Source organism: Patella vulgata, chromosome 6 (genome assembly GCF_932274485.2).
Source record: "Patella vulgata chromosome 6, xgPatVulg1.2, whole genome shotgun sequence".
NCBI lineage: Eukaryota > Metazoa > Mollusca > Gastropoda > Patellidae > Patella > Patella vulgata.
Window position 1 is genome coordinate 27617978 of NC_065884.2, and position 22235 is coordinate 27640212.

At 35.2% G+C, this 22235-nt stretch overlaps 1 protein-coding gene across 1 annotated transcript; it reads right to left on the bottom strand.

Annotated features, from left to right (window-relative positions):
• Positions 1-1397: 1397 nt before the first annotated feature.
• On the bottom strand, positions 1398-19843 carry LOC126824613 (Na(+)/citrate cotransporter). The gene is made up of 14 exons (XM_050553876.2): positions 19428-19843; positions 13792-13941; positions 12748-12863; positions 11673-11800; positions 10931-11024; positions 10596-10739; positions 7606-7734; positions 6619-6711; positions 6047-6151; positions 5709-5815; positions 5269-5396; positions 4662-4823; positions 3799-3936; positions 1398-3140 (listed from the first exon to the last, which is right to left on the bottom strand). The coding sequence occupies exons 1-14, from the start codon at positions 19533-19535 to the stop codon at positions 2979-2981; spliced, it is 1764 nt and encodes a 587-aa protein (XP_050409833.2). The 5' UTR covers positions 19536-19843; the 3' UTR covers positions 1398-2978.
• Between the last annotated feature and the right edge of the window lie 2392 nt (positions 19844-22235).

Sequence of the window (22235 nt, forward strand, 5' to 3'; positions counted from 1 at the left end):
CTAGTATATTCTAGTAAGATTGGGTGTCTCTACTTTCCATTTATACCTACATTGCCCTAATATTATCGGAAATAAGTACACGATAAATAATTTTATGTGAATGTATCTTTAAGTTTTAAAACATGCACTATTTGAGTAATTAGTGGTGTGAGAAAAGAAACATCTCTAAGATTCGCAGTGCATCTAATCACAAAAATCGGAAGGTAATCGCAGTAGATATAATGAGTGGCCATTAAAATTTTTGGTAAACCTAGGGATATAAAATGTGTTGAAAATGTATATACATTACCACTAATAATGTTTTAGCAGTTTTTCTTTATCGCTTTGTTTAACGCGGCACAATTATCTCGACTTTCCCTAGGTTCTCTTTATTGGTACAATTAGTAGTAAAATGAATTATATAGAATGTTTTTATTGGTACAATTAGTAGTAACGTGTATTATATAGAGCGTCTTTATTCTAAAAAATTATACACAAAGCCACTGGTACTTTAAAGATGTAATACTAGCCTGTCGTAAATAAAAAAAATAATTTTCGATTGACGTGATTTGGTGTGAAGCAGGACAGGACACAGGTCATCATTGATTTCCTCATTTCGTCTCTTTGACCGGCTATAACATTTCCCCAAAGTTTCGTAGGGTTGAATCATTCAACTTAAATGCTTTCTACCACAGATGGGGCATGCTGTGGCATTACGGTCATGTCTACGATTGTTCGGGGGGTTGGGTGGCTGAATGGTTAGCACGTGCGCGCTGTACCATAAAGTCTGTCATTGAGTCAACTGGCGTGGTTTCGAATCCCCGGTTGTACGTGGCAAGGAGTAGGGTCGCCTGTCCAACCTCGTGGGTTTTCTCCGGGTGCTCCGGTTTCCTCCCACTGCTAAAGACCCCTACGCGCAAGCGAATTATTGAAATAAAATTAAACCATGTGTTAGTCTCGAAATGACCTAGTTTGTGTCGAGTGGACGTTAAACCCCATTTCTCTCTCTCTCTCTCTCTCTCTCTCTCTCTTCTACGATTGTTCGTCTGACAGTTAGCCCATCGTAAGCGCGATAGTTGTTACATTTTTAACATATTTATGTCAAGCATTAGACTCCTGAGCGTTCTGCGTTCTTCATTTCCTCCCACACTGACATTTCCGAAAACCCTGTGAACGCGACAGAGGCTATAGTTTTAAGATGTTTTTGTTTTTGCTGTGAAACAATATGGCCATGAGTGCACGAAGCTTATGGACATTCAGAGTTAGCCCCCCACCCCCCGACAGAGGCTACAGATTTGAAATAAGATCAATTTGATATGAAGCTTTAAATGATTCTGAATGGAATTACGTAAAAAGATGTGTCTGTTTAAATATAACAGGACGAGGATTTAGAACATATCTTTTTATTACTGATGATATTGTATTATAACGTAACGGGATCATCTTAAAGTAGCCACATACAGTTTAGTTGAAAAAATCATTCACACAATTAGGAACTGGAGCGCTAATGAAGACGGGTAAAGTTTGCCCGAACTGTGGCGCTTCCACCTAGTTTCTCCGAATTATGCACGCCACATGTACACGGGACCCTGGACTTTTGTATATTCCAAACGACATGGGAAAACCAGACTGGAACTTTGCCAGTCGGGGTCGAACCTAGGACACCCTGGTTAGTCCATATTCCTGAAGCAATGGCCCGAGAAATCCCTCTGTCCATTGCTGGATTAGCTTCTGATACTTGCGCTTTTGAGGGAGTGTGTCTATTCTTCCCGTTCAATCAAATCTATCCCCAAACACAGCAACACGACAGCTCTTCTTTTAATCAGGGGCCTTCCCTAAAACTTTGGACAGTGATTTAAGGTATTTAAAACGGTGAAAGTGTTGTTCGTCTCAAAACAATATTGTTTACATTATATCCGTATTGATAGCCTTGTTTGTCACACAATTAGTTTTTCTGCAATATTTTGCTATGCACTGGTTAATTGAGAATAATGAAATCGTAAGTCATGACGTAACGTTATGTAAACATATTTGGTCCAATTTGGAGCTCTGTTTGGTATTGTTACGCAGTTAGCTATTGGTTGTTAATCAGACTATTGACCACTCATAATTTAGAACAAGAATTTGCTTTCTTTACAGGAGTGAGTAGTGGGATTAGCTCTAATAAAATGAAACACTGTAAGGAGTTTGTGGTTAGTCAGTCAGTGACATAATCACAGAACTACCACGACTCTCAATCTATCCAGCAATATATAAACTCAATAACACTCATGGTTTATTAACATGCAACGTTTCGACGTTGATACTCTCGTCTTTATCAATATAAGCAAATGATGAACTGACATTATATAATAAACACGATATAAACTATTTAAATAAGATTCTATATATGTTTACTTATTCGCTTAGGTTTCAAAGTAATTTCGTAATAAATAACACGAATACCACTATAATAATGTGTTTCTGGGATTAAATCTGAGAGATTAAATGACGATATATGACTCTGTAAGATCTCACGAATTTTTTGCGTCTACGAAAGGAGTAGATATTAGCTTTCACATTTTCCACCACTTCAATGGAAATAAAAATTACATTGACCAATATAAAATATCAACAGATTTAAATTCAAACTGGGTGATAAGCAATATACAAATATATCTGAGACCATTAAAAATTCCGATATTATCTAGCGAGATTCATAATCTTTGAATTGTTAATATTATGGAACTTTAAATACTGAATGACTTAATTGTGCCAAACCAACTTCCCTCAAACAAATCCGAATATAAGGCTATATTGTGGCATAGAACTTTATTGTAGAAAAATCGTTAACGTAAAAGCTCTCTTCTCCCCCTCTGTCTCTCTCTCTCTGTCTCTCTCTCTCTCTCTCTCTCTGAAAGGCGAAATTTACTGTTGATCTGTCTTCGTCAGTGTATTATAAACTAAACTATTTTAAAAGCCTCTAGGCCAACTTCTAACTGAATAAAACAATGTCCAGGTTAATTTAACAGAGTAACATTTACAACCGTAGGCGTAGCACTGTAATTACTAAAGAATTCCTTTGGTAAATGGTGAAGATTATATATAGGAACTCCCCACAGATTTAATGCTATATTTACAACCACCAATGAAAAGATATTCATGAAGATACCAGTTTTAACCTGAAAAGAAATGATATCAATTTGGTCAGCAATAAATTACCTTTGATAATTTTGTCAGTTAGGAACATAAAAGCGATCATAGATTCTGGCCACTGATGTCGTTCTCTTACACTATGACTTAGCTTATCTCTTACCCGGTTGGTTACTGAACAAGGAGCTCGAGGTGGCTCGGTGCCTAAGAAACTGGCTTACTAACCAGGATGTCTCGGGTTCGCCCCTGGTGTTGCCCAAGACAGTTCCTCGGGATTTTCCAGCGTCGTTTCTCCTTGTCAGAGAAGTAACATTGTCTCGTCTTTCGGATAGGACGTAACAAAGAGATTCCGTGTACACATTGACGTGGGCGAAAAGAACCCTTGGCATTTGGAATTCGAAATAAGAGAAGTGGGTAGTGCCGCTGAGTTCGGGCAAAATGTTCAACACAGCACACTGTATGGCGTATGCTCGTCTTCATTAGCCCAGTCGGTTTAGAAAAGTCGCCCGTTAATGGCCATTTCATTTCATTTCATTTTGGGTAATGCACAATACGAGTGGTGCAGGACAAGATTTATAAATTTTATGAGAAGTAGTTGCAGCACTAGAATATTTAAGCATACCCTGTCTTGTTGACAACACTAACCACTGATTATAACTAAACGCGTGTTTACAAAGCTTGGCTTACCATGTCTTTAACCTGAAGATAACCAGAAGAAAAAGCTATAGCGTTTGGTGGTGTTGCAACTGGTAATAAGAAGGCTAATGACGTCGCTACGGTACAGGGAATCATGAAATATAATGGATTTATACCAAGATCTATTGCCTAAAAGTAAAATGAAATACATCAGTAAACTGAAACTTGGTTTCTCGTTTCATATTTATAGCAGTTTAAATCAAACTATTTCCGCGGCTTGTTGTATATCCTATTATTTATGTCTAATGGGTAAACATAATAATACATGATATAGGAAAGTAATATTAAACACCAATTGGTCTGAGTGTATCTATATGTACAGAAACTAAGTTAGATCGTACTGTATTTTTTGGGTATGTGTAACCTATTTATGTCGAAACATGTGAGTTCAATGGATGTTAAACAGATTAGAGTTGGGTCGAAACAACGTGTTGAATTTGATTTACTTTTCCAAAATCTGTTGGTTGGCTCACTAACCAGTAGATCCGATATTGACCGTGAAAGTTACCCAGGATTTTCCAGCGCGATGTTCCATTGTCAGTAATGCAGGACCGAGGGCCTTGGAAGGAATAGTGTATAGTGGTTCCGATGGGACGAAATACCGAGACGCCGTGTACACATCGACGTGCACGTAACAGAAACCTTGACATTAGGAATTAAATTGCTATTTGGGAAAAATTACCCTTATTGGGTCTGACCGTCTTCTTGTCAGCCAGGCTGGTGAAGAGAAGAGGAAGTTAAACCCCATTTCATCTCCAGATACAAATTTAAATATCGAGAGACACCCTTAATCAACAAGTCCATGTTTGTCCTAATTAAAGTATAGTATAAATGTGTTTTGGGAGCATATTTACCAGCCTACCAACTATAGGTAGAAACAGATTAGAGGTAGCAGCATTACTAGTAATCTCAGTGGCACCAGCTATAATAATAGACAGTAACATAGCGATCACCCATGGTGGTAAAGCAGCTAAACCTATCAAATTATCACTAATCCAATCAGAGAAACCAGATTTCTGAAACATAATATTCGATCAAAGTCATCAAGACTGATTTTATATCTAATTTAATTTATTTTATGCTATTCGATTAAAATTAACCATCTAATACATATTGGAAAACGTTATAGGGAAAATAAAATCATATGCACGTGCCTAAGACATCCGCCCTCCCTCCCTCAACGCTGAACGCTGGATATCACTAGTTGCTGATCTAATCTCCATGTTGGTATTTTTCTATTCATCTTGACGAAGCGGTTAAATTATCTTGCTAACATTCATTTTATTTTTCTTTCCACGCTTAGTTGACAAATTTGCAATGTTTATTAAGAGTAGAATTTAATATACTCTTAAGCTATATATGTTCGTCGACTGGTTCATTTAAAATTGTTTTCCTTTAGACTGATAATGCAGTCTTTGTATTTGTTGTATAAATAAGAAAGACACGGGGTATTTATATTACCTGACAGCCATCAGCTAGAGCAAAGCCTCCTCCCATCAACAATAAAACACCCCAAGCTAACTTCTCATGGACAATCTTCCAATTTAACAAAGGTTCATAAACATAATTCTCAGACTCTGTGGAATTTTCTGTTTGGATAAAAAAAAACTGTTATGAACTCATTTTCCAAAAGTCCATTCGACTGTGAAGTTCCACAGTTATGTACTGTACCTAATTGACATCTAATTAACATCAGCCAGTGGGAGCCTAAGAGCGCGGGAGCCTCTTAAATGGCAGTATAAAAATTAACTTATTATTGCATTTCTATGAAAGTGTAAATTTTATTTTATATTGGTTGGGGTAATGTAGCTGATGAAGTTGAAAGTTATATTCGGGTCCGTCTTTTCTACCCTACGATAATATCTACGCAATCAATTTATAAAATATTATATATAATATACCTATATCGTAAGCTGATGACTTTCTTTTAAAACATCTAGGAGGTTTTGCTGGTAGAATAAACATCATAATACATATCAATATTGCACTTGTAGAATCTTTAGCATATCTAAAAGACAAACAAACATTTCCACAAATCAATGATAAAATATTATCAATAAGCTCTTAATTACAGGTTTTCAATTTCTTAATTAAGGGTATCCAACTCTTAATAACAAAAAGAATAGGACCGATCAGCGATCCCTGGGTGATTCCACAGTTTAAGGCAATTTTTTCCATTAATCCGATTACAAATAAAACCAATGTCGAATGATTTTCTGACCTAATGTGTGATACTCACCCTGGTTTAAATAAAGCTCCCCATCCTGGTACAAAGCCGGGACTTCTTGTTACCCATAATAACACTAATATCACAAAATTACAAGCTACCACTATTTCTGGAAACCTAAAATTCATTGAATTTATGTTTATTGCCATAAGTCCTAATTAGGTTTTATTGGTGAGGTCATTGAAGAGATTTATACAGATGTTTATCAATAATCCAAAATATGTCTGTGTTCATCATTTTATGGTTACGATGCTTAAAATTGAGCTTGTATTTTGCATTACAATGTGGAGAAATTGGGAACTGCACGAAAGTCAATACAAAAGGATTTTTATAAAATAGAATCAGCGGCCAATATTTAATCTTGAGTTAAAGTAATTCTAAAGACATGTATGCAAGTAACGATTGCGGTGTGGAATCTAAACAGTACCATTAGATCCACCATGAACAAAATATCATACTTCCAAGGTGTTATAACTTGGTAGATTTGATTGCTATCCTTAAAAAAATATCCGTTGCTATGGAATGAGTTAAAAACGAGTCGTTCGAAATCTTTTACCGCCCCCATCAAGAAAAGGAGTACATACGTGATGGTACCCATGGCAGAATATTCCTTCATTATTATTTGTTTAACGGGATCAAACGTCATGTCTTCCTTACTTTTTACACATGGACAGCAACTGAAACAGGCAAAAGCATTTCCAATTGTTGTTAGAGTTACACGTCCGCTTCCACCGATGATGATGATATCGCAAACAGGTGATTTTTTTTTTGGTATATTTTAGCGCATGAGCATGCGCCCCTCTACGCCACATCTCAAACCACAAGCCAGGGGTGACAGGCCAACTAAAGCTCGAAGCGAAACTCTAGACCATTGGCCCATGACAAGAGGGGGTTTAACGTCCACTCGACAAAAACTGGGTCATTTGGGGTTTAACATATGGTTCAATTTTATTTCAATACTTCCCTTCCGCGTAGGGGTCTTTAGCAGAAAGAGGAAACCGGTGGACCTGGAGAAAACCCACGAGGTTAGACAGGCGATCCTACTCCTTGTCACATACAACCGGGGAATCGAAACCATACCAGTTGACTCAATGGCAGACTTTATGGTGCAGCGCGCACGCGTTAACCATTCTGTCATCCAACCCCAAATTAGGTTTAAGTAACCAATACAAAAGTCAAAACATATGATCAAGATTGCTGTAACAACTCTACAAAATACTTTTTGATTATTTTGATATATACGTTTGTTGTTTAAGGTATTTGTGAGTAGTGTGTCCTGTCTGTAAGTTCGTCTTACATAGGTAGACGTATTAATAAAAATTATTAATACTTTTTTCGTAGATACGGCCTGCTCTCATTTCAAATTCTAAATTTCAAGTTTCCTCTTACTTTCACGCCAATATGTACACGGGACCTCGGTTTTTCACCCCATCCCCTCCGTCCTGCAACACACCTGAAAATCACGATGAACTTTCTCGGTCAACACCGCGATCGACTACGGGACCTTCAGGTTAGCGAGCCAACGACTTACTCACAAAATACAAAGCAATATCCTAAATTAAAAGACTTACTATTTTCCTTTCATAAAAAAGGTTAACCAGCCCCAGCAGAATATAAATATAATTGTCGAAATGGGAAGAGCAAAAAGCATCCAGTTAGCAAAATTGACATCATTTTCTGTATTATATTTCTCATATAATCTATAACATAGAAATTATTATTTCACTATTATTTACTAGGATTTTATATAGAGCCCAAACAAACGGGAATATAGTTTCACATTTAATTCATTTATTCAGAATCTTTCAGAATCTCTTGGAGATGTCGCGGAAGGTATGGACTATAGAAAACATTTCTTCAGAATTATTGAGGATTTTGATAAAATTGTGGATGTGTTATTGTCGAAGATCATGCATCAGAATGTAAGGGGCAAATTAAAAGAAAATGTTCAGTCTTCGAAGTCGTGACCACAATCACAAGTAGGGCTGTCAGAAGTGTGTCTGAGAAAACGATGTCCATTCAAGTCACTGCAAGAGAGGTGAAGGCGAGAATTGTGAATCTGTTTTTCCTTGCTGCCCGAGTAGTAAGTTGAAGGTATAAGTTTATCAAGGTAGCTGAATTTAGATTTAAAAGAGGGTAGTAGGTAAGTTTCTGGTAGGAAGATCGAGTTGATTCCGTTCTCTAATTGTAGACGGGATAAAAGAAGAATAAAATAAAGTTATGCAGTAATATGTGGGATGTTATTTTGGCTGCGTACACTATACGAATTTAAATTGGGTTGTATCAATTGAAACATGTTTTCTTGGGTGAAATGGTTTATGAGTAAAGAATAACATTAATAATGTCGCCTTCTTCTCTCCTGCAGTGTGATAAATCCTGTTTCCTTATATAAAAGTTGGTGACTTGTACCATTCACAGCACCGCATATAGCTCTGGGTGCATCTAATTGTAAAGTTTATGTGTTAGCTCTCAGCGGTACTCACATCCCAGTAATCAAAATGAGGAAGAATATATCAGGGTCCGCATTCAAAGGTTTTCTTAAAGTTAAGTAAAAATACTTAATTTTTCCACTTAACCAAGTGTCTTACCTTAAATAGGTATTCAAAGGGTCTATTTTACATATACTTGGCTATGTGAAAAACTTAACCGCACACTTAAAATATGGAATAACAACATTAGCCAAAAAGCATGAATTTTTAACTTATGGAATACCCTACACTGCCAAAAATCACGAATTACTCACGTCGAATGCAAGTTATGTCTCCTTAAGAGCACCACTATACTCTATTAAAATCTTAGTTGTCATTACTAGGAAAATGTTTGTCGAAATATTATATTGTAACGCACGAAAATAATATGACTATAACTTATGATAAATTATGATGGTACGCATCCGTTACCGGAACAGCTGTTTTCGTATAGATGTTTTTCAAAAACAATAGATTTCAATAGCAGTTATCGAACAGTGGTAGTATAATGATGGATATTGTAAACTTTATCATAACGAATAGAAAATAACAAATTAGCAATACACAGGGCTATTGGCTTTAAAGTTTATCAATCTATCATTTGAGAAATTCATAGAAATTGTGCCAGTTCCTAAACTTTAGAATCCCAAAGGCCTGGCCATGAAGGTACATTGTGAATCTTTGGTGGCACGCTTCGGTCAGCAGTCATCATCATATTTGTAAATTTATACAAACGAAGACAAGAACATGTAGCAATCAAAACTTCAAATATGTATATGGGAATGAATTGTAAAAATTAACCATGCCATGCCGTATTAATATCTTCTGAAATCTACAATGGAATGTCATCGCAATGTCAAATTTACAAATAAATTTAACGCATCAAACTTTATTATAGGACAGTCGTGGCAAACATGATTCATTAAGCAATACGAACATGATAGATGATCGGGAAAAACCCTATTGATCATTTCGGTAACCTTATACACTATTATGATTCTAGAAAATCAAAGCTGATTATGAAAAAAATCGTTTGACGCCAACTACGCTCAGCGACATTGTCTTTGTTTTAATCTCAATTCCCTAACTTTTAAAATCGCCATTACGGACCTGCTACAACATTGTGTACTCCGGTTAACAGAAGTCATTATAATCTCACTTAACTTTAAGGTAGATTCCATAGGTTACTTAAAGATAAGTGGATTTTTCTCACTTAAACTGGCCTTTGAATGCCACTAAAAGACTAAACACTTACAAGTTAAGGCAGCTTAACTTTAAGTGAAAATTCGATAATTAACACTGCCTTTGAATACCACTTACCCCTAACTTACAGTATATATTTAAGTGAAATCTAGTAGTTAAGTGACTATCTTAGACATAAGATATCCTTTGAATACGGACCCAGGTACACATGCTTTGGAGATATCTACGACTTGACATATATTTTAATGAGCGAAGGAGATTTACAAGTTAACTTGTGTTAGCCAAAATCTTATTTGTGTGAATATCCCACTTGCAGTTTGTTTGGAAAGTCAGCTCCAGGTGTATGTGCCCAGAATCTTCTTTAATTGCAACATTGTCTAGATTTAGCATCGGAGGAATTAGACTTTTTTTATTTCCTAGTGCTAGTGTCTGTGCTCAGAAACTTCTTTAATTGACACATTGTCTAGATTTAGCATCGGAAGAAATATGTTTTTTTTATTTGCTAGTGCTAGTGTTTCAGTTTTCAGCGGGTTAAGATACAGGCCACGTCTTAACCCAACGATTTATTCTCTCTAGATCACCATTTAAGACTTCCACACACTCGGTGGGGCCAGTTATTTTCCGTGAATAACCCAATGTTTGATTTTATGTTATTTATGGTTTATGTATATAATGAAAGTAATTTAATCAAAAGGGAGACCAAAGGAAACTAAATCAATTAAACGAACTGGCTTTCATATCATCATGGAAATTTAATCCAGAAAATCTTGCCTTAACATTGGTTGAAAAAACACCTCAGATCAACATCCATGGCGATATAAATGGATAGTAAATCCGTAGCAACATGTTATCCTACACTTCGCAATTGTAAATAAAAAATCACAACAAACCCATCAGCGATCCCTTTGAAAATAATATTCGGTGGAGTCCCCGTTAACGTGGCCATACCACCACAGTTAGCTGCATAAGCTGCACATATGGAAAATGATTTTGCCAAAATTGTGAATTCTTTATCTTCTTCTTCTGAAACAGAACTAATTAATATAGTTAAGATCAATACACTATGTTAACTCTATACTTTCACATATACCATAATACTAATATAACTTGAAATCAAATTATTCAAATTCGTAAAGATCAACATAATATTGTCCTTTAAGGCAGATGTCTGTGTATCATGGGATGGTAGGCAAGTTTATAAGAACGTAAGTAACTATATGCGTACCTCGTGTTAGCTTCATCAGAGTCGTCAATGTTCTCATTGTGTGTTGTCTGACCATTCCCTAACTCCGATAACATTATACCACTCTGATTTCTAACTAAAAGAATCATAGAATATCAGACCAAAGCTCTCAATCCTCGTAAAATATAAAATAAATCCTCTTCATTTATATTGTTGCTTATATAAGAAATTTAAAAAACACAACTAAACAGGCGTAAATTAGTTCTCTTGTAATTAAAATGCATACTATATCATCCTGGGATCGACTGTCAAACCTTATAATCTAGACCACTGGCCCCATTTTCTTCAGACAAATGAGCAGTGGTGGGGGGGGGGGGTAGAGGATGGTGTTTGGAGTCCAAGATGGGGACAACTTCAAGTCTGGCGTGACTTCTGGGGGATTAAACGAGAATTTTATAAAGTCAATAGCCCTGAGACAATATTTTGGCTCATTTAGGTGCATACATGTATAGGAATAGCGTGGAGTGAGGCCAAGGCTTATCTTCTGAAAGTCAGATTCAAACTTTCTAAGCAGTGACGTGAGTCGTGCACGAATCAGGGAACTCGTACTCTTATAGAACACTGTTTTGTTTCGATGTACATTTCTACGCTGCATAAGTACAACAGACTGTGTTAGCTATGTGACCTTTTCAATTGAAAAATAGTTACTGGTGTTCTAGATTAAGCATTACCTGCCTCACACAAGTCGAACAAATCTTAAATAAAACGTGAGAGATTTACTTACTCTTTTGTCTACATTCTTTTATCTGATGCAATATAGCTATAACTATTGGCATCATCATAGCTGTCGTTGCTGTATTACTCATCCACATAGATAAAAACCAACATGGAAACATAATACCTAACATCAACCTTAACATAAATAAACCATAGAAACATAATACTTATCATCAATAAAACATAATACCTTACATCAACCTCAATATAAATAAAACATGGAAACATTATACCTAACATCAACCTTAATAAAATTAAAACATAATACCTAACATCAACATTAATATGAATAAAGCATAATACTTCACATCAACCATAAATAAAACATGGAAACATTATACCTAACATCAACCTTAATATAAGTTAAACATTATACCTAACATCAACCTTAATATAAGTTAAACATTATACCTAACATCAACCTTAATATAAGTTAAGCAATATACCTAACATAAACCTCAATATTAATAAAACATAATACGTAACATCAACTTCAATATAAATAAAACATAACATTTTTTGGCGTCAAATCCGTTTTTTAATTTTCCCCAAACAAAGAATGTACAAGGCAAACAACGGGTTTTAGTCAGAAATCTTCTAATGAAAATCTTTTAAATCCTGGCCTTTATTCTTTCTTTTCACTTTCGATTATTAAAGTACAATAGCATCTTTAAAATCTCTTTTCTGATAAATTACAGCCAATTGGCCTCTTTACTTCACAAAGTTTGAGGCAGAATAGTTTAAACTAATCATTATTATCTTAAATCACATTTAAAAGAGGCCAAATTAATAAAGAAGAGATTCGACTAGGTGGTGTATTGGATTCGGTCAATATAAACATCTAATTTAAGTTCTATTGTTCTCGGGGACTGTTTCACAATGTAAACATGATCCTTTTATACACAAATATTATTTGTTGTGACTTTTTGATTAAAAGACAGATGGTGGATGGTTTAGGTTCAGCCATGTAATTGTTTTTCATATGCATTGCGAAACGGGACTTTGATATGCTTCGTACGATGTTTTTTTTAAATTTTTATATATACATATAGATATTATGTACATTACATTTGCAGACTTACCATTTTGGTTCTGGGCCAACTAGAGTAAGTGTCCTCAATGCCAAACGTTTATGTAAATTCCATCTCTCTACGGCTACTGCTACAATAAGACTACCGAGAAATAACATTAGCGTGTCCTGAAGTAAATATGCCGATAATTATGATCACCAGTCATGGTGTTAAAAAGTATTAGAAAGTTGTCGAATTCAAAGGACTACCTTGAAGCCGCTAATCGCCACTTCCATTTTTCGGACAATATCAAATTTTAACGCTAATCCACACTAATAAAAATAACTCCAAATCTGTGGGGTTTTTTTTTATAGATTCGACGTTTACACTATTGTAGTAAAGTTGCAAGCAATTCATAATACCTATAATGATAATCAGCAGTTTTAAGATACAGGAACACAGGGAGAAAGGGAAATTGGTTCTTTTTAGACGGTTCAAGGTAGCGTCTTGATACCGGAGATACCTGAGATAACGCACATTGAATCAAAATAGGGAAATTAAATATAAATAAAATTCAGAACTCCAGTACGTATGATTTGATGATACAGTGATCAAGCATTACGTCACATTTAGTGCAAGAGAGAACATCATATTTAACAATTATTCCTAAATATATGTAGAAAATATCATAAGTACTATTCTTCGTAAAGGGGCGAATTTTTAAAATTAGGTTTATTTTCAAATAAGAAATTATCGCTGTTAATTTTGTTGTACAGGCTACTTTACTTGATTTGAACAAAAAGGGCTTTATCCATCTGTTTTTATAAAATGTCTTCCATTTTTTGAGTAGGCCCCATATCGATCAGGGTCAACGACTCAGGCCAATCATGTACATTTTATGAACATGTGAGTGCGTTACATTGATTAAAGACAAAATGCAATATCTAACCTGTTGAATGTACCTACTGGAGCAATAGACGCCCATGGAATCAGGTCGGGTATAAATGAGTAGCTCTTCGATACAAAGTTAAAATATATTAACGGTGAATACACGATTTGAAAACATGGTTTCGTCTATTAGTAATTTCATGATATACATGTACAGAATTGTAATACCTTAACATAGCTACTGCACACGTCCTTCACAGACATTAACCCCCATAAAGGAAATAGAATGACTGGTAAAAGAGAGGTAACTGCTAGTGGTATGATTTCAGTCATCCAAAAGAGGGCTATAACTATAACACAGTATGCACATCTTGAAACCTAAAAAAATATCAAAAATACAACATTATTACAAATATTATTATATGTACTTATCACACACACCGTTTGGGGTGCTCTAAATGATATATCTTTGAATCACATTAAGATATACCCCTTTTTCGTGTTTTAATTTTTTTTGGTGCTTCCGATGATGTAAGGGTGCAGTGAACGCCTCCTGTTCCATTCACTTTAGTTTGATAGTACGTTTTGTGTTTATTATCTGCAATGTCCGTTTGTTGTATATTGAATGTGTCTGTAGGGTTGTTATATGCGGTACAGACTTACTGTAAAATTGAGATTGTATTTAAACATCCGCTATCGTATTTCAATGCATGCATATAACTTTTATATCCGAAAGAAATGGTACTTATTCGCTAACCAATTCGTTTTGTCCCTATTCCTGTCCAGAAATGCTTTATAACGAATCGTGTGCATCGTATTGTCCAACATTCTATGAAACATTTACAATTCTCCTTGGATTTTTTTTTCTTTTGTTTGCTGGGTTCTTTTTTTTTGTTACTATGGTAGAATTGTCTCTTCATCAAGTAAACATGATATATGATCCGCCAAGAAATTATGTCTCTAATGATATTTTCCAATTACAAAATATCCACCCAGGGGTTTCAACTATAGTACGACAAATACTATTGAAGATGATAAATGTGGAATATTCGTGTGATGTCAGTTTGATGATAATCAAACTATTAGATCTGTATCTTTATATCTTAACCCCCCCCCCCCAAAAAAAAAAAAACCAAACCAAAACAGAATAACAATTACATTACTGAACCCTTGTGGTTTATAAAAAATACTTCAGAACAACCAGATTTTTTTACAAGCCGTTTAACGATGCTATTGTGTATTTGGTGCCGTATTTAATGACGAAATTAGCAATTAATGGCTATTGACATATTGTCCGATATGACGCAGCTCATTATTTCACAACACCCAATTTTTAGTCTCAAAGATTACTTGCATTTAGAAATATAAGAATATTCAACATGCAGAAATGTATTATTTTAACAGTGTAGTTGCGTGTAATTTTATTTTCCCAGTCGGTGTATGTATTTTTTGTTGTATTGTCATGGCGCAGAAAAGTAGGACGTTTATCTCCTTTCCATTTCTTTTTCTATGGTGGTGTGCATGCTTTATTGTGGTGTTATTAAACAGTGTTTTGGTTTTACGTGGTGTATATATAATAGTTTTGTGGTAATATTAATTTTATAGTGTTGTGGTTCTATGTGTTCTTGTTTATGTAGAATAGCCATGTGGTGTTATCTTATAATGTTGTGGTTCTATGTATTTTATGTGTATATATTTTATGTGGTGTTATTTTATAATGTTTTGATTCTATGTGTTTTATGTGTATGCAGAATAGTTGTGTGGTGTTATTTTATAACGTTCTGATTCTATGTATTTTATGTGTATGTAGAATAGTTATGTGGTGTTATTTTATAATGGTGTGGTTCTGTATGCTTTATGTGTCTGTAGAATAGTTATGTGCTGTTATTGTATAGTGTTGTGGTTCTATGTGTTTTATATTTATGTATAATAGTCATGTGGTCTTATTTTACAGCTGTATCGTACAGGTGTGTGCGTCTTGTGTCTATTTTGTATTGGGGGAGGGTAGGATGGCCGAATGGTCAGTACGTGAGTACTGTATCATAAGGTCTGTCACTGAGTCAACTGGCGTGGTTTCGTCGATTCTCCGGTTGTACGTGACAAGGAGTAGGGCCGCCTGTTCAACCTCGTGGGTTTTCTCCGGGTCCTCCGACTGTTAAAGACCCCACGCGTAAGCGAATTATTGAAATAAAAGTAAACCCTATGTTAGTCCCGAAATGAACCAGTTTGTGTCGAGTGGACGGTAAACCCCATCTCCTCCGATATCCCCCACTGCTAAAGATCCCTACGAGTAAGCGAATTATTGAAATAGAAGTAAACCATATGTTAGTCCCGAAATGACCTAGTTTGTGCCGAGTGGACTGTAAACCCCATCTCTCTCTCTCTCTTGTTTTATCGTGTTATGTTAGCTTGGACTGTCAGGGCTGTTTTTTTGACAAATGATAATGTCTACTACGCGAACCCCATAAATCATGATATGTCATATATTTTCATTCATACATGTAAATACACTAACATGTACAGCCTACAAAAAAATAATGTCATATAATGAATGCAGTTTAACGTTTCGCTGACTCATCACATCAGTTATTATGATTTTATTTGAATTCACTACCTCAAACCGTGAAACATGCATCTTCATGTTTTATTTTCAAAAAGGAGTTACTAAAACATATGTGTCTTTTAATCCTTGTTAATTACTATTGTCCTTTGAATTATGTTTATTTGACTTTTTTTTTCAGTTTTTCCGCTCGATATACTTATAAATGGTATGTGCACTTTGTAAATAATATTTTTAAATATTGTTACGTTGTTGCTAGTTTTATAGACTAGGGGGGGGGACATGTTGAAAATTAGAACTGAAATGAAATGAAATGGGGTTTAACGTCCTACTGTTCTGCTCCGAACTGAGCTAATGAAGACGGGCATGCGCCATACAGTGTGCTATGAGGGAAATTTTGCCCGGGCAGCGGCACTACAACCTATACTCTTATATCGAATTCCAACTATCAGGGGATCTTTTACGTGCACGCCAATGTGTACACGGGACCTCGGTTTTCCGTCCCTTCCGAACGACTAGACAGCTGTCCTTGTCAGGCTCTCCATCCTGCAACACTGACAAGGGGGAACCACGCCGGAAAACTAATGTACTACAGTCAATATTGATTATTTTAATTTTTTTATTATTTGTATTTATTTTCGATTTTTTTACCAGATACCGGCGATTCATCCTAGTCTTCAGGATTAATTTACATGCAAGCTGATGACCCTAGGTTGAACGTCAATTACTAAGTACCCAGATTTTTTTTTTGTTTTTTTGTTTTTAAGCAATATTTTGTTCAGATTATTATCTGAATAGGGATTGGGGAACCGGCATAGTCTATATTATACCCCTCTCCCTGTCACATATAGATACATGTATTTACATTTTAGAAATAAATAATCAATGTACGAGTGAAAATACGATTACAGTGAGTGTGTTAAATAGTTGTCTCTGGAATGGATTTATATTTTAGAAATGTACAAGTGAAAATATAATAACAATGAGTGCGTTATAGTTTGTCCCTTGAACCGCCTGGTGATTTCGAAAAACGAGTGGACAGTTTTAATAATATTGAGTGAGTTTTCCATGTCGACAATTCCATGCAATAAGACAGTGGTGTTTCGACGGACAGTGGGTAAATGATTTATCGGGCATCTGAATATAAGGAGCAATTCAATAAAAAATGTTCAGTATCTTCAAAGTGATGACCACAATTACAGCATGGAAATGTGACGTTAAAATTTATGTCCGTTTAGACTGCTGCAAGAGAGACGTAGTTCCGAATGAATAATTTGGTTTGCGCGGGATCGAATTGAAAATATTTAGAGATATTGAATTTTATGTGTCTGCACTTAATTTGTTCCATTCTCTAATTGACGATGGTATGAAAGAATTATAGAAAACATTTGTTTTACATTTATATTCAGGTAGGCTTGTTTTTCGGAGACTATAATGTGCGCTTTTTGTCAAGATTATCCACTTAATAAATAGCAACGCAAAAATACAATTTATGATAAAATAAAAGTGATAAAAAAAAGCATTTGACTAGTAGTAAACCAGTAAAAGAAAAGACAATGTAAGATTACATAAATATTAACTACACCTAATAACAGAAAATGTATAAAATCAATAAAAGGCCTGTTTGAATAAATAAGTTTTCAAATGTATAGCCGATGGTGATTTCAATTTCTTCCAGAGTAGAGGTACATAAAATGAAAACGACCTCTCACAATAGAATGCTAGTGTGGGTCGATGTCGTACTATCGATAAATCATCCCTAGAAGACCATGTATGTCTCACGAAGTGAGGATTTGTAATACTTCTGACATTACGAAGACGCTAAACGATTAAGACATTTGTTTGTGATTAACGATAATTTAAGACAAATAATATTCTGAATGATACAGGGAGCCAATGAGGGCAAAACAGAATTGGAGTTATGTGCTCCTGATAACCAGCACCTGACGTGCTCTGGGGGTTTTCAATTTTTGTAGTTTTGAAAGAACCCCCCCCCCCCCCAGTTAAGAAGGAGTTCAATCAACCAAGACGTAAATAAGAAGAGATTAAAGTAGCATCAACAGATTTACGTATTCCACTGTGCTGAATGTTTATGCTGGGTGGGTGGTATTCATAATTTGAGTAATACGTCACGATAAGGTACAAAGAGCTCATGCGTGTATAATATGCGAATAAATTAAACATCAATAATGGCTATTATATTGACTTCATTGATTATAACAAACAAGTTCCCTAATTGTGTCGCTTAGAGGTAACAAGATAACCTAGATATAGCACGTGTCCGCTAAACATGTCCGCGTTCCGCCGATTCAATGCAAGCGTTTCAGCTAGTGAGAAAACGCAAGGAAAAAAGTTGTTCATCGGCGATTTTTCGGAGGTTTTTTTCGCGTCTGCTATGCGCATCCATATAGATGTACGAAGCCAATCAACCATTATTTGGGACATGGTGTTTGTTAATGTCATTTCAAAAAGGCGGTGATCGAATGAAAACAATGTCGGCATGCACGCTGCAAAGATAAATGATCATTTATTACATCATGAACCTGGAATTTCCCATTCATTCATTCATTCATTCACTTAGATGTTAGTAGGCTGGTTTAGTGGGACCACTGATCATTGATTCTGTTGGTTACTGTTGACACGGGGCAGACTAAGTCTGTTTTTCAATCTCTCCGGAACATCTGATACCGTTAACTAGAATCGTAGGCTTTCTTCAAGAACAATACCCAACAAAAGTAAATACACCATGCAAGAACGTGGTCACGGTAATGGGTCTCTCAATTATTTAATACAACTATTAGTTTTTACAGTTTAAATACTTTCAAATACCATATTACTTCATAGCTATCATGGCGTCAAGTCCAGTTGGTAGGTATAAAGTTACATGTGCATGTGCTGCATATATTCCAATGTCAACTAATCAATACAAAAACAAAGAAACCATCTAAACAGTGGATATCATGTTCGTCTGGATGTGACGAAACTTGCAGATGTATATACACGCACTGGTATTTAAAGTAAACGGTAAATTAATACAACGTCACGACCATGACAACATTTTATTTAATACAAGGGCCCGACATACTTTACACTTCCCTGAAATGTTGTTGAATAAAACGGGCTTCCTTCGCCTCGTTATAGTCTGATCATTATGTGTATATTTTAACTTGTGTTAGTTGAAAATACTGTCTTCGGTTTTCCCCTTTGCTGAACATTCGGAAATACCACACGGCATGTTATAATTGTGGTTATAGGCCGTTTCAACCTAGATACGATATGTTTAACTGAGTAATTAGATACTTACATCGTTGGGGTGTAAAACTGGCAACGGTAAAACAACCAAAGGTACCAGTACAGAAAACCAAAGTGTAGAACATTCACGTATACTCCTTAAGCAGTCCAGTGCTCCCATTCTTGTTCACTTTTAAGAGTCCAAGTCACGACCCGCTTTTTGTCTAAAAATCCTTAGATTCTTACAGATTTACTAACACAACGATTCGAGATGATGTATTACCTCGTTTGGCATCCTAATTTCACAATCTGCGATAAGAATTAAAGTCACGACAAGCTTAACGTCTAAAATCCTGTGATTCGCTCAGTATCCTAATTCAACAATGTGCGATACGAATCCAATGCACGACCGCTGACTTCTAAAAACCTTTGTTTCTTAGGTAGCTACTAATATAACGACCCGAGACGACGGATTATCTTGCTTGGTGTCTTAATTTCACAATGTACAATATAAATTGTAGAGGGAAGTTGTTTTGTCGAATGTAGGAATGTTTTATCGCCCAGCTATATATTATAGTATATATAATACTATATATATATATACAGTGTAAGACGACAGCAGCTGTTTGTAATTTGTTTTATAGCATACCGGCGTTGTCGTCCTGGGTTTACTCTATAGATACATAAATGTAATAGAGCTACATAAACTTGTCAAATAAAAAGTGGTCTCAGAGATGTTCTGTAAAATGTAAGCACGCCCAGGTTTTTACATAGCCACCATTACTCACGCCGAACAGGGGCAGTATTTCGAACTTAGATGCCATAAAGCCGAAGCTACTAAGTAGATGGTACTCTCGGACTGAGAAGATGATAACCCCAAAGTCCAAAACCATCCACAGCCATGTAATTCATCACATGGGTGAGTAGTTGCGTATCCGATCATAATTTAACTGTCGCCACATATGCAATATTCCACTTATCGTAAAACCGAATGGAATAAAAGGTTCCGTATCATAGATATCATGGTGATCATACATTTCAATGATTCACAATGTCTGTCTATGATTTCATCAATCCTTCAAACACGACATTTTTAGGGCATGATGCGATTAGCCACTACCTATTACATACTCTGACACATTTAGTTAATAATCTAACAGGAGAGTTATGTCTAGGTGAATGATATAAAAAGAAATTAATACGTTGTTAAAAATAACAAAATATATCAACATGTATATATTGCTTTCCTTGTGTTATTTATTAGTAAGTGCAGGGGGGCTTCACCACACAAAATTTACACAAAAACAAATACACGGACAGGACATCATACTCAGGAAAACACAAACATACAGACAATTCAAAAAAAGTGAATGGATCCGGGGGCTAGCCGTAAGCGTCCACTGCGCTGTACAGAGTCATGATCTGCTATATGCTACACGAAGTACGAATGTAAGCATATGTAGTAAAATTCAACTATACAAGTAACCACATCGGTGAAATGTATAAAAAAAGTAGTCTAAACTCTTAAATTCAATCAAGAAATGCTTCAGTATTCAATACATATAGGGTACATGTTCCATCGTCACAAAAAACAAAACTGAATACAAAGAAGCAAATATGAAATGTAGACTGTCTCGAGGGACAGCCGTCTGCTGACTGAGAATGACGTCATATCTTAGAAGGTGATAAAAAAAATCACAATAATAAGGGCGATAGGCCGATAATCCAGATAAAATAACGTTAAAAGCTTAAAAACCATAAGTTCTAGTGACTAATCGGAATTATTAAGTTATGTAATTGTACAATATATAATATATTAATATAATACCCCACATAAGAAATGCAAAACAGGTATGTTGAAGAAATCGTACTATGTAAGTGTATTTATAAAGGCAAAACATTAAGGGAGGTAATTCAGACAGGATTAGGTAACTACAGAAAATCTAAAATAAAATTTAAATTGGATCATTATTATCCAGTATGAAGTCGGTTATATACTTACAAGAAATGTCAAACTTGGTATGTTGAAGTAATGGAAGTTTTGAAATTTCTTTTAAAATTCGTAATTGTGTAGCGCCTTTGGCAGTGCATTTAAAGTAAAGAGATTTTATTCGGGAGAGAAATAGTTCTTTATTGTTATATATTGTCAAAAATCGTAATGCCGTGGCTGAGCTAAACAAAGCCAGTTATTATCACCCTACTTCCCTGCACAATTTATATGCTATTATTTACCAAAATTATTTCTGCATAAATTTTGATAACATAAGCAGTGTTTAAAGCGAGAATTTCAAATTTTCTAAGAAAGTCAAAACATAATTATTTCTATATTTTTTGCTCAATAGGTTATCAAATCACTATTATACGATCATGGGCATTATTTCCCGCCCTTAAAAAATCTATGACACAGGAAATAACAACACAATTACCTCCCCTGTTTTGCTATTGACAACATGGGGAAGCCATTTTCTAACGTTGGAATTTGAAGATAAAAATGATATTTTTGCCAATTTTTCAGCTGGCAATAACGAATTATAGGATTATTCTTTAACAAGGTAGGACTGTTTATGGATACCATCTATTTTAAGGCTTTATTTTAATACATTTTAAAAATATAACTTGAAAATTTGCAATTGCAACTTTAAGTTGGATGACATTCATTTTCGCTCAGGCAACAATAATCCGAAATACGGCTTTCTCTGGGATGTTTTTTTTTTGTTATAGTGTATTTTGGTATATATTTTATTATATAATTTTAGTTAAAGTAGTAATTGACCAATGTCCGAATTGATATCTCACTAATCTTTCAAGTCTTTTAACTGTTTGGGTTTATACTTAATGTAACGATATAATATATTACGTAATTATAGTTAATACGCGTTCT

What these genes read in the sequence shown, in the direction of transcription:
- LOC126824613 (XM_050553876.2), bottom strand. Translation starts at nt 19,535, where the DNA reads ATGGGAGCACTGGACTGCTTAAGGAGTATACGTGAATGTTCTACACTT. An exon ending in TTTTTTATGAAAGGAAAATA is followed by an intron (nt 6,712 to 7,605) that starts GTAAGTCTTTTA and finishes TGCCTGTTTCAG; the next exon opens with TTGCTGTCCATGTGTAAAAA. An exon ending in CTCTAGCTGATGGCTGTCAG is followed by an intron (nt 4,824 to 5,268) that starts GTAATATAAATA and finishes ATTATGTTTCAG; the next exon opens with AAATCTGGTTTCTCTGATTG.